The sequence below is a fragment of the Nicotiana sylvestris genome, chromosome 4 (genome assembly GCF_000393655.2).
Source record: "Nicotiana sylvestris chromosome 4, ASM39365v2, whole genome shotgun sequence".
Taxonomy (NCBI): domain Eukaryota; kingdom Viridiplantae; phylum Streptophyta; class Magnoliopsida; order Solanales; family Solanaceae; genus Nicotiana; species Nicotiana sylvestris.
In genome coordinates this window covers 3353721-3367556 of record NC_091060.1, presented here as the reverse complement: position 1 = coordinate 3367556, position 13836 = coordinate 3353721, and the positions used below count along the sequence as shown (strand labels likewise).

The 13836-nt window shown below is 37.6% G+C and overlaps 1 protein-coding gene across 1 annotated transcript; it reads right to left on the bottom strand.

Moving 5' to 3' along the window:
* Positions 1–5262: 5262 nt before the first annotated feature.
* On the bottom strand, positions 5263–8369 carry LOC104236801 (leucine-rich repeat receptor-like tyrosine-protein kinase PXC3). The gene is made up of 2 exons (XM_009790814.2): positions 5995–8369; positions 5263–5900 (listed from the first exon to the last, which is right to left on the bottom strand). The coding sequence occupies exons 1-2, from the start codon at positions 8345–8347 to the stop codon at positions 5575–5577; spliced, it is 2679 nt and encodes an 892-aa protein (XP_009789116.1). The 5' UTR covers positions 8348–8369; the 3' UTR covers positions 5263–5574.
* Between the last annotated feature and the right edge of the window lie 5467 nt (positions 8370–13836).

The window sequence follows — 13836 nt, the reverse complement described above, 5'->3', positions numbered from 1 at the left end:
GACAAAACTGTGAAGGGGAAGAGGTGTAAGACTTTACCGTACATATGTGAACCCAAAACGGATTTCTTTTCCGGTGGCAAAAGATCCTAAAAAGGTAGATACTTCTTGCGGTTGGCAAGCATAAATAAGAGTAAAAAGAAGACAATTTTGTGAGAAAAAAGCAATTCTAAGCTGCATTATAGTATAATTATATCAATTAAGAATCCAGAGGAAAGAAGAAAATCTCACGCATACATAATGGGACTCACCTTTTATAATTTTTTTTATGGTGTTGATGGTTCTAGTTTCAGCCCTGCGCTTGAAGATTCAGATATCACATTTGTTCTTTCCATTTCGACCTCATTTGTTCCTAGAGTCTTGACTTACGTTTTGCTTCTCTCGCTAATATTTGGTGCAAAGACCTGTTCCTTTTCTATGTAGGACAACACTGATAGACTTGTATGCACATTGTCAGAACTTTTCAAGAATGATTATCTTAATTGAATTCGGAAGATTCTGTCCGAAAACATATCTAGGACATTGTTAATGTGTGTGAGTTATTTCTAAAAGTGAAAGATAATTTTTTAGATCTAAAGTACCAGGTAAACTAAGCTGAAATGAAAGTACCGTAAAAGTACATATAGATGAATTTTTCATGCTAAAAATAATTAAATTGTGGGTTACATAATAAGAATATACATAAAATATACTAATACAAAATAATTAATTGGTCTAAGTTTGTATCTGTCACATGTTGTGTCAAATATATCGTTTGCTGTCATGTCGAGCATTTTTTCAGCTACATCACCCAAAATTACTGCAGTTGTTGAACCACTACCATTAGTAAAATTAATCAGGAACATATACATGCAACTAAAGATGGTATAATATATGTACATATATGATATATTTGCTAAAATGATACTTCTAAGTATGGTAAAACTATAATACCCGAGGAAATAATGTTGTCCATTTACACTTGGTGCAGTCAAAATCTCTTCTTTCCTTCGCTCGCAACTTTTATTTGCAGCCCAAGCACTCAAGCACACAAAAACTACTACATGTCATTTGATATTGAAATTTCTGTCTCAACATGAAAACTTTCAATTTGTCAGCAAACAAAAAATTACATGTTTATCTTTGTTTTATAAGTAAACTTGTACACGTTTAAATATCTACTACACTTACCGAAGTTTGTGACTGAATTTTTCCAATGAGGATAATTTGTTGTTGAGCAGGAATCATCATGAGAGGGGCGGATGACCGTGAGAAATTGTCTGATGCATAACTTGCAAGCATGTCTTTGTTTGAATTTGCTCTATCGTCACAACATACAGGGTATTCAATATTGGTGTACACATACATATTTTAGTTAGAGAATAACAATAAAAATCATATACCAGTTGATCAACTCCAACATTTATGGATAAGCGGGGATCTATTTGTATTGTTGAGTTGAATATAGCTTGCAGTAATAAACCTGTATATGCCACAATCTTGGTCTAATATTGTATTCTCTTTTTCTCTATAAAAAAATATATAAGGAAGAAATCTGAGTACACTCGTACCATTATAAATTCCTATAATCCTTCTATGGATTATTGGATATCCTTCATCGTCATTGATTTTTGGCTCAATTTTCTGTTGCAGTTTGGTTCCTTCGACTTCTGGAAGTCGAATGATCGCGAGAAGTTGTCTGATGCATAACTTACAAGCATGTCTTTGTTTGAATTCATCACAATATACAGGGTAATCAATATTGGTGTACACTTACATATTTTAGTCTGAGAATAACAATAAAAAATCTTATAACAATTGATCAACTCGAACGCTTATGGATAAGCGGCGATCTATTTTTATATTGTTAAGTTGAATATAGTTTGCAGTGATAAACCTCTTTATGCTACAATCTTTGTGTAATATTGTATTCTCTTTTTCTCTATAAAAAATATATAAGGAAGAAAACTGAGTACACTCGTACCATTATAAGGAGATATTCCTATAATCCTCCTAAGGATTACTGGATATCCTTCATCGTTATTGATTTTCGCCTCAATTTTCTGATGGAGTTTGGTTCCTTCGACTTCTACGAAGTCCTACCACAAAGTGAGAAGAAGCCATTTTTTTCATGACAAATGTAAGAGTATATGAATAAATTATTGAATATATCTATTTATAATGATATATGTATATTATATTCTGAGGAGTCAAATTGTGGTGTATAATGTAAAATATTTCAGTATACTTATTGTTTGTGAAAATAATCTACCGGCACCTATTTGGAACTCGACCTGCATATTTTGGAGGGCCATAATAGATAATTTCAGCAGAAAGTTTTGAAAATAATGAAGTATAATACGACTCGTGTATTTTATAAAATCATATATTTCATCATACTAATATTGGGTAGAACTGAGTTACCACTTTCAATAGCAAGATCAGCAACAATGTGGTACAAATCAGCCAGATTCAACTTGCTTGATGGTGGCATTAGTATACCTCTATCACTATTTTGGTTCCACTATAATTTTTCTATCAAGCACACAATAAAATTTGTGTGAAAGTCTTAAGTATAAAGTGGATGAAATTTTAACTCTTGTAGTGGAGATTAAGTATGTGTGGAAGAGCTTAAGCTTGTCGGCATAATATTAAATGTCATTGCCCAAGTGATCCCTCTAATTTATTGCTCCTATGAAGTGTCAATATTCGTCAGAAATGCAGCTAACTTATAATTATAAAAATTCGATTACATTATACGAACGATAGATGAAATTACCTCTTCATCTTCTAAAATAAGATTTAGAAATCTTCTTTTTTTCTCACTTTCTCATTCTCGACCTATGTCAACAATCTGGACTTTACATTTCCAATCTGGTGTCACGATCATTATTTGATTGATGTTGCCTATTAGCGCCATGATATCTTGGTAACAGTGATAAAATATATCAGAAAAACACAAGGTAAGCAGAAATCAGGAACATCATGTAAAAGTTTTAGCTAGTCATTATTCAAAAGAAAACTGAGTACAGATAGATAAGTGCAATGACAAATAAAGATTGCAAAATAACTCAAAAGACAGAGGCTCAAGCTATATTATACATATATACAAATAGAGAAGAAAAGATGACAAAATTACGAAAGAAAAGAAAGAAGAAGAAGACATGACCGTTAAGAATTCATATCAGAAGTTGTTGTTGAAAATACAGAGCACATAACCTTATATAAAGGGCGGCACATAGTACACACACTAACATAGTCAAAGAGAAAGAAATTAGCAGCCAACACAGAGAGCCCATTAGCATGGGCGGATTTAGGGGGGCGCAAGGGGGTTCATCTTCGCCGAAAAAATACACTGTATATATAAGGCAAAATCTGTTTTTTACCTCTATATATTAAGTTTTGAACCCCCTTAACACAATCTAAAAGTGTAGTTTAGTGGTCAAGGAGGTTCAAAATCTACATAAGGTGCCCATTAGAATAACTATTAAGCAACAAATATAGTACATGTGCTTTATACTTCTCAGTGATAGATAATCTAAAACTTCAACCATTTTTTTGACTGAAATAATCTTTTAAAATATTTGAAAGGCTTTTTATAAATATTTGGATATGAACGCAACAAATAATAATAATTAAAAACAAAAACTCAAAGACAACAGAAAATCCCGGAAAGTTCTAAAGATTCTTCATAAAGATCAGTTCAAAGACCAAAACTATCAAAATCCAAAATTCTGCAAGAAACCAAAGAATTTTTTTTTGCAAGAAGTAGGAAACAGAGACGAAACGTGAAAAAAAGGGAAGAGAGAAGAAGAAACTAATTAAGATCATATGATAAAGGAAAATTAGGATACCCATTTTCAAGCAGGAATTTTGCCCTTATGAATGAGTGAAAAATTAATTTGAGCTTCATTCATGATATTAGAATCCTATAGGAATCTTGAAGTAGTAATTACTTTTGGGATTAAGTGTATTTATCTACTATTCCAAATTATGCGCCCAGGTATCAATTTCGAAACATGCATGAGTAAGTAAATCAAAATAAGGACCCAAGAATGTGAAATAAATAACGAAAATGTGAAAACCTGATTTCCAGATATTGAAGTCTTAGCTTCATAAGCAAAAATCACAATATGCAAAAGCCCAAAATTTAATAATCAGACCACATCACATGCCATATCATGGAAAAATTAGATCATATCAGAGAAAAATTAAAAAGATCTGATATTGAAAGAGTAAAGGAGAAAAGGGAATTTTTCCAACAAAAAAAGAAAATTGAAAAACTCACCAAAGAATTGTGAAGCAGTGAAAGTTCAACTTTTGAGGAGTAAGAAATATACTCGACAGTAGTAAAGAAAGTGGCACAAGTGTAATTTGATGGAGAGCCTACACGTGTTCAATAGGCCCACAAAGAGCAAAAGCCAACGAATAGGCCCAAATATTGAAGTACAATTTAGATAACTATATTTTGTACAGCAAATTACAACAGTGTTCGTCGTGTTCGTCCTCTTCAAACTCTCGCTTCTAAATATTAGTATTAGTAATACCGGCTCGCAATCAGTGTTTGTACCAAATCATATTAACTTATCATGGTTTGTACACTGTTGTATTTTGTGCACATTGGTAGTGGATGATAGGTCCGCTCCTCTACTCTTCTCTATTTAAATACCAGTTCGAACCTGTGACATGCGCCTAACCCATGCTTCATGCGTTGGGCTCTTACCTGCTAGATTACTTATGCAAACTCTTTGCCACAAAGGTCAAATCTAGCTTCTTGGGTTGGGAAGTAGCAGTATTTTGGCCTTCTCCTGGAACTTGAACCAACAGATACAACAAACAACAACTACGTCTCGGTCCTAAACAAAGTTGGGGTCAGCTATGAGTCCTCACTTCTTTTTTTAAGCTCAACTCATACCATCTTCATGCCAAAATAAAATAGTAGATAGTGAAAATAAGTTAAACTTGCACTAAACAGATGTTTTGCTAAAATAAAGAATAAACTAGTGTTCTTTCTTTTATAACATGGTGTAGGGCCAGTTTGCACTATTCCACCCCGAGTACCTACTACCTCCACCAGCACAGGTACCAGATAATTCTGTCAACCAAGGATTAGGCAGATAAGAAGAAATCAGCTAGTGTTTTTTGTCTCTGCTAGGAGGTGAAGAACAAACTAGTGTTCTCGTAGTCAGTAACATATCAGCTAGAAGCAATAGCAGTTATAGGTCTTATAGAGTGAGTCACTTGTCTCTTAATATTAAAGGAACAAAATAGAAAGTGAGTCACATGTTGAATAGATACTTTAACTATGATTGAATCTATATTTAATTTGGAAGCAATTTACCAGAAAAGAGGACAGGAAAAGGAAAGATGTTGATCTGTTTCACCAACATTTACATGTTTTGGAGAAAAAGAACTCTTGATCATATGATTGAAGCCCCAGTACAAAATGGTAAGACACAATAAACAGCTGCCCCCGACCAGTATATAGAGTTCGACCATTTTGTCCCCTCGACTAAGTATGTCGTACACTAGCATTTTCACGGAAGCATTCATATGAAGGAACGAAATCAAGACAGACATTGATGATGCAAACTTCATTTAGCTTTCTGTGATTTCTTGCAGCATTTCTACCACCTTCTTCATCTTTGGTCGTTTTGCTGGTGTCACGTCAGTGCACAGCAACGCAACCTTTAACGCTGCTAACATTTCCTTTCTCCAAGAAAAAGAAATGGTGCTAAGCCTTGCATCGAGTATCTGTTCCGGTGTTTCCCCCCTCGTAGGTGCACCATGTACCCATTTAACCAAATCTATTCCTTCACCAAAATCGTCATCAACAGGTAATCGAGTGGTAAGGATCTCGAGCAAAACAACCCCATAACTATAAACGTTTCCAGGAGCTGTTACTTGCATTGTATATGCATACTCTGTTCAGAGAGAGAAAACTAGTCAATACCAAATATACAATCTCTATAAACGAAAAAAAGAGAACGATAAGTATGTGTTTGAATAATAGAATACCTGGGGGAATATATCCAAATGAGCCGGCAACAGCACTGATACTTGCAGTCCCTCTAGATGGATCCAGAAGCCTAGATATTTCAACTTCACTAACCAAAGGCCTGAAATTAGAATCAAGAAGCACGTTCCCCGAAGAAATGTCAAGATGGATGATGGCCACATGATGGAGGAATGCCAATCCTTCTGCAACTCCAACGGCGATGGCAAGTCTTGTTGGCCAGTCCGGTTTATATTCAGGTTCCTGGCTAGAGTTATGAAGATATTGAGCCAACGTCCCGTTGGCATAATATTGATGCAACAGAAGAACAGCGTCTTCATAGATTCCAAACCCGATAGGCCTGGCTAGGTTATCATGAACGAGCTTACTAAGCTTTTCAAGCTCTCTGATCATCTTACTCTGGTGATGAATTATAGTTCTGTCCATAGACTTTAGTTTCTTAACCGACAAAATCATCCCGGAAGGCATGTCTGCTCTATAGACGGTGCTGAAAGTACCAACACTAATCTTATTTGAGTCTTTCATGACTGCTTTTACAACTGCATCAAAATCAATTGCTTGCTTTAGATTGTCAACGAAGACATTTCCCGCTAGTATAACTGGTTTGCTAGAAGTTTCCTCAATGGTAATTCCAGCTTCCTTGGCAGCTGCTTTCTCTTGATTTTCCCTCATCATGAACAGCAAAACAACCACTGTAACAGATACAAAAACTGCCAAACCAGAACCAATAACAGCCAAAACGATTCGGTAAGAAACCTTGTGACCGTAAATGCTGTGGTTATAACCATTTAGATCTCCACAACCACCACTCAAGGGATCACCACAGAGCCCTTTGTTTCCAAGAAAGCTTGAATTAGGACTTTTCTGAAATGGTGCAAAAGTAGGTATTGGTCCAGTGAATCGATTGCTTGAAAAATTAACCTCTATCAAACTCTGCATGCCCTTCAACGCCGCTGGAATATTCCCGGATAGCTGATTATCAGAAACATCCAAAGAAACCAACTTGTCAAGTTTTCCTAAATCCTGAGGCAATTGACCATGGAGATGATTATGACTCAAATTCAGTGAAATCTGCAAGTTCTTCATATGACCAATCTCAGAAGGGATACTTCCAATAAGTTCATTATTCCCCATTTGCAACTCAAGCAATTTTACACAGTTCCCTATCTCATGAGGTATCTCCCCTCTAATTAAGTTCTCCCCCAACAGCAAATATTGCAATCTTGAGGTATTGCATATATCCGCTGGTATCGTGCCATTGAACTTGTTGTTGCTCAAGTCAAGCTTATTGAGATTCTTGCACTTAAGAACTGAAGTTGGAATCTCACCATAGAGGTTATTACCAGAAACAATCAATTCTTGAAGATTGTTGAGCTCACCAAACTCAGGAGGAATAGTTCCATAAAACTCATTCGACGCTAAATTAAGCAGTGTAAGATTAGAGCATTTGGCAAACTCTGAGACAATTTCACCAGACAAACTGTTACTATCTGCTTCAAAATAAGTAAGACTACTGATATTCCCAATTGCTTTAGGGACGCCACCGATCAACTTGTTATTCCCAATCCTAATACTTGAAAGTCCTTTACAATTCCCAATAGACTCAGGAATAGTTCCATTCAACTTATTCTGAGTCAAAACCAGAAATTTAAGATTCCCTTTAGCACAAATGCTCTCAGGAATAGTACCTTGAAGCTGATTTGAATGCAAGTTCAACAAAGAAAGCTCCGAGTTTACGCCTAAGTTAAATGGAATATCACCACTAAACTCATTCTCATAAGCTGCAAGAACCTTAAGATTGGTCAAATTACCAACCCAAAATGGAATAGAACCATTTAAACTATTGGTAGATATTTGAAAATCTTGCAAATTTTCCAACCCCTTAAGCTCATTAGGTACAAGTCCAGTGAGCCAATTGTTTGAAATGTTCAATGCCTTAAGGTTTCTAAGCTTACCTAATTCACTAGGAATTGAGTTTTCAAACTTATTAAAAGACAAATCAAGATACTGAAGCATAGACAAATTCCCAAATGATAATGGAATTGAACCTTGGAAATTATTATGAGAAAGGTCTAGCCATTTCAGTGCTTTGAGCTCAGATATTAGAGTCACATTACCTTGTAATCTAAAACCAGAAAGATCAAGTCTTTCTACCATTGAATTGTTTGAGCTGCAACTAATGCCAGCCCAAGAGCAAAAATCAGTTGTGTTCACACCCCACCCTGGTATTAATAGCTCTTTCCCAATTGCTTCCACTACATTCTGATCATTAAAAACTAATTGGGAATTTCCAAGTTGAAATCTTGATAATAACAACACTACAAACACAGTTGTTAACAAGCTCAAAATTGCCATTTGGGGGGGGGGGGGGCCTTCAAGAAACCACCTTTTCTTCAATTTCTTCTTTTTTTTCTTCCTTTTTCCCCTCTAACACAACCAAATGGAACAATCAAGAAGCCATTAATGAAGAAAATGGGGCTTTGTAGACAAAAAGATTGAGTCTTGAAATGCACAAGAAAGCTCAAAATTGGCTCAAAATTGCCATTTGGGGGGGGGGGGTGTTATATAAGAAAACACTCTTTCTTCAACTTCTCTTCTTTTTTTTCCTTAGCCCTCTAAAACAACAATCAAGAAGTCATTAATGAAGAAAAAAGGGGCTTTAGAGACAAAAGATTGAGTCTTTAAATGCACAAGAAAGCTTAAAATTGGCTCAAAATTGACATTTTTGGGGTTTTTTTATATATAAGAAAACAGTCTTTCTTCAATTTCTCTTCTTTCTTTTTTTCTTTTTTTCCTCTAAAGCAACAATCAAGAAGCCATTAATGAAGAAAAAAGGGGCTTTAGAGACAAAAGGATTGAGTCTTGAAATGTTCAAGAAATGTGACTATTTGAGGAATCTTGAAAATGGAACATGACCAAAAATGCTGGAAAGCCCTTAAATTTAGGAAATAAAATGTACCAACGAAGAAAAACCCATGTCAGAAATGAAGAAAACAGTGTGTGTGTGTGTAGAAGAAGAAAACAAACAAACAAATACTAAAAAACAAAGGGACACAGAAAACCTGGGACTAAGCTAGACTAGCTGAGCTGAAAACAATATTTAAGAGTATAAAGAAACAAGTGACTAATTGTTAGTGTAGTACCAAGTTGTTCAGAAAAACAAAATTTGGAGTAGATTAAGGTTGCAGAGAAAAAAAAAATGGATTTTCAAAGGACAAACATGGAGCTAGACTGTGAGGGGGGTGGGGTGGGGAATGGGTACAACGTTGATTATGTAACTGATTTTCAAGGGGTCAGGTGTTTTTGTGTGTGTTTATATGTCTGTTGTGTTTTTTGCTTTGTATAGAGAAAAAGAGTGACATAAAAAGAGGGAAAAGTGTGTTGGAATTTCTGGAAAAAAAGGTTAAAAAGAGGAATCTGTGAGTAATACTAACAGAGGGATATAGTATTTTTTTACAATCATCCCATATTGAAAGTCCACTAAAAAAGCCGTTTGGTGCACGAAATATATTATGTCACGCAGGATTTAGGATTCGGAGAAGAACCGCACTCCAAGAGAGTGTAATATAGGCATTTTATCCTAATGCAAACATCATTAGCTAATTTTACGTATCGAATCCGTGACCTATAGGTAGGTGCGAAGCTACACTATAGTAAGGGTGGTCAATTGACCACTCTTCGTCGAAAAATAACATTACATATATAGGTAAAATATTAAGTCTTTTTAGAAGGAATATTAATTTGTCTGAGATTCTTTTTTTTTTTTTTTTTTTAAGTTTGAACACCTCACTTGCACAAAAATAACTATACTGTTATTTTAATTGAAGTGTCACAGGAAATGAGGAGTCATGAGTCAATGAAACTGTTTAAGTCTACTGTAACTGTTAGTCTGCCTCCTTAGCTGGTTACACATTTTCCTTCTTTTTCCAGTTAGGACAACAGTGTGCTGAGTTGTTCTTGTTTGAAATTGAGGATAAAGATGTTCAATCCTTATAACGGAATTGTAATGATTCTGTATTATAGATGGCCAAATTCATAGACAGCCCTCAACATGTCCTCTTCATTACTTTTCTGCTATTTAAACATGATGAAAATCGTTTTTTTTTTAATCGAGGGCCTTGTATAGGTCCAAATTTGGTGACTTAGCGGTAACAAATAAGTAAGACCAAGAACGGGGTCTACCGTAATATAACGACCGAAGGTTATTCTCACAAAGGTTGGTGTCAAAAGCGGGCAGCCGAGATAAGAGCATAACAGTAGCATAGATTCAGAAGTGGACATAAAGAATATTCTTTTAGATATTCCTTATGTTATACTTTTTAGAATTTTTGGGAAATATCCCTTATAAATAGGAAAAGATAGGAAACAAAAAGGTAATCTTATGAACCTTTGGAGAAAAAACACATTGTAAAAGTTGACAAAAGAGAATATCAAAAAGTTGTCTTGTTTATTGATAATATTATTGAAGCACGCGTTCTTCAATCTTTATCCATAAATCCAAAGATTTCATATACATCCTGACTTCTTACTTTTTCACATCGTAGACAGAGGAAAGAAACATCTCAATCATATAATAATTGGGTGGTAGATCCTTTCTCATTACATTCATTGTCATTATTTACAATTATTACATATTTATGTCATCATATTTATTGTCAATCATAGTGTGTTAAATCCGTTATTTAATGCTCTTGAGCCCTACTCGTTTCACAAGTGCTATATTTTATTCGGTCTAGAATCTATTAAGTTCAACTAAGATTCGCCCCTTTAATTCATCATTAATTGGTTTAACAATTATTTGTTCAAACAATTTGGCGCCGTCTGTGGGGAGGTCTTAGTTGAAATTTTAGCTCCTTCTAGATCACAAAAAAGACTGTCATCTCTTCTTCGCTTGTACAAACTAATGATGGTAGGAAAAGGAGAAGCAAGACAGAAAGCCATAGCAGGTGTCACTACCAACATTTTGAACACTATCAACGAGGATGACAGGGAAGACAACGAGAATGTAACACCAAACGCTACACTCAAGCGGAGTGACTCACCTCACCCCTCCCCCCCCTCATGAGAGTGTAACCGCTTCACGCGAGAGAGGAGCGTCAACGTCCACGGCTGAGGAAACACCACCAGCAGTGAGAAAATTATTGGAAGAATGGATGACGAGCACTCTAAACAACATACTCGACAAACTCGTGCAAAAGGAGAATAGAAACACCGTGGAAGCAGATATTACAATGATCACCGGCGAATAGTCCCCCCCTCCCACAAACAGGTAACACTCACACCACTGCTGATGCAGGTAATGACGCAACGATAGCTATTCTGGAGACAATTGAAGAAATGGAAAACGAAAACAAGGCACTCCGCGACCAGATGAGAGAGCATCAAGAAAGGGTCGATAAGATACCGGGCGCCCCAAAGTTGCTACCAAAACGAGACATTGGTCGGTTCCTCGAACAACCGTACAGTGAGGAAGCGGCTCCACATGCCATTCCCAAAACCTTCAAAATGCCACCGTACTTAAAGATATACGACGGTACTACAGACCCCGAAGATCACATCATCCATTATGTCACGGCGGTGAAGGGCAACGACCTTTCAAAGGAGCAAGTACCATCAGTGTTACTGAAAAATTTCGGCGAAACCCTAACGGAGGGAGCCTTAACCCGGTATTCACAACTGCCGGCATGGTGAATAGCAACGTTCGAGGAAATGGCCGACAAGTTTGTCACTGTCCATGTCGTGGTTAAAAGGCGGAGGCCAGGGTGAATGATATATTCGTCGTTAGGCAATCACTTGGCGAGGGACTCAGGGACTTCCTCGCCCGGTTTAATAGGGTGAGAATGAGCCTACCAAATGTATCAGAAGGGATGACGGTAACAGCTTTTCAGAACGAGTTGAACAGGAATGGGTCAAGAGCAAACAAAAAGTTACTAAGCAGGCTCATGAAATACCCTCCCACCACTTGGGAAGAAATCCACAATGCCTACTGCGCCGAGGTGAGAGACAACGAGGACGACCTTAATGTCCTGACCCAACGGTTAACATCAGTTCAAACGGAGTCAAGAAACGATCGTCGTAACGATGGACGAAGAGATCAATCGGGCCCCTGTCCCAATCGAGAAATACATCAACCCTATGTCAGAACAGTCGTCCCACCGTCTCCTCGACATGCGGAAGGGCCGTCCATGCTACATATAGGGACTCAACGAAACGAAAGAGGTATGCCTCCATTCCTATCTGCTCACAATTTTTGCGTTTCCCCTTCAGAAATAGTGCACGCACTAGAGAAGCTTGGCACAAAGGTGAAATGGCCACAGAAGATGAAGTCTGACCCAAGTACCAATAGTCGAATGTCCTCTGTGAATATCACTAGGAGCGGGGTCACAAAACTGAGGAATGCATAGCTCTACGGCAAGAGGTAGTAAAAATGTTGAACCAAGGGCACCTGAGGAAACTAATGAGCGACCGTGGACGAGCTAACTTCGGCCGCGGGCGTGAACAACATCAGGTCCCTCCAAAGCTACCCTCACCCGCTCGCACCATCTAAATAATCAGCAGTAGAGGCGATGAAGCAATGATCAACCATACGAAGTTCACCACCACACACAAATTGAAGCGGTCGATCACCCACGAACGGTATGACGACCTCGGAGACAGTATCATCTTCGATAAGTCAGATACCGACTGTTTGGATTTCCTACATTTCGACGATCTTGTTATTACTTTATGTATTTCAGATATTGATGTGACAAGAATAATGGTAGATGACGGAAGCAACGCGTGTATTATCCACTCTCGAGTCCTCACACAAATGAGACTTAAAGACAAGATAGTACCACGCTGCATAACACTAACAGGTTTTAACAATGCAGTTGAGCGAACCTCTAGGGAGATAACGCTACCCATTCTGGCTGGGGCGTTAGCCTAGAAACAACATTCCACGTCGAACCAAGACACAGCTTACAACGCCATCATAGGGTGGCCATGGATACACGCATGAGAGCCATCCCGTCAAGCCTATATCAAGTGATCAAGTTCCCTACTCCGTAGGGGATATTCAGCACTCGAGGCGAACAACACACCACCCAAGAATATTATTGTATCACCCAGGATTGCACATTACCTCGACAACTAAAGGGAACAGACTCAGAAGCATAGCAATTACCAAAGTCGTGGACCGGACTCGACGCACAAACAAACATCATCAGAGACGCCAACATCATTGAAGCCACTTAGTTAATGGTAAAAGACCTCGATCTTGTCCAACTAGACAGCATCGACAACAGCAAGAGGGCTTACATCGGACATACACTCTCAAACCTAGGAAAATTTCATAAGTTTTTAATTGACAATGCCGATTTATTTGCCTTCTCCCATGCAGATATGTCGGGCATCCCGAAAGACGTCACCACACACAAGTTGAACGTCGACCCATTCTACCAACCAATGCGGCAAATAAGAAGAAAATTCAATGCCACAATCAACGAGGCCGTCAATAATGAAGTGGATAAGCTACTCGCCAATGGTTCCATCTGGGAATTAAATACACCCAATGGGTCGCAAATATGGTCATGGTAAAAAAGAAAAACGGGAAATGGCGGATGTGTGTGGATTTCACAAACGTAAACAAGGCATGCCCAAAAGACTCCTTTCCTTTGCCTCACATCGACCAGCTCATCGACGCAACAGCGGGACACGAATTGCTAAGCTTCTTGGATGCCTACTCGGGTTACAACCAAATCCTCATGGAGGAGGAGGACCAGGAGAAAACTACTTTTATCACCCATCAGGGAACGTACTGTTATAGAGTCATGCCATTTGGGTTGAAGAACGCAGGGGCAACG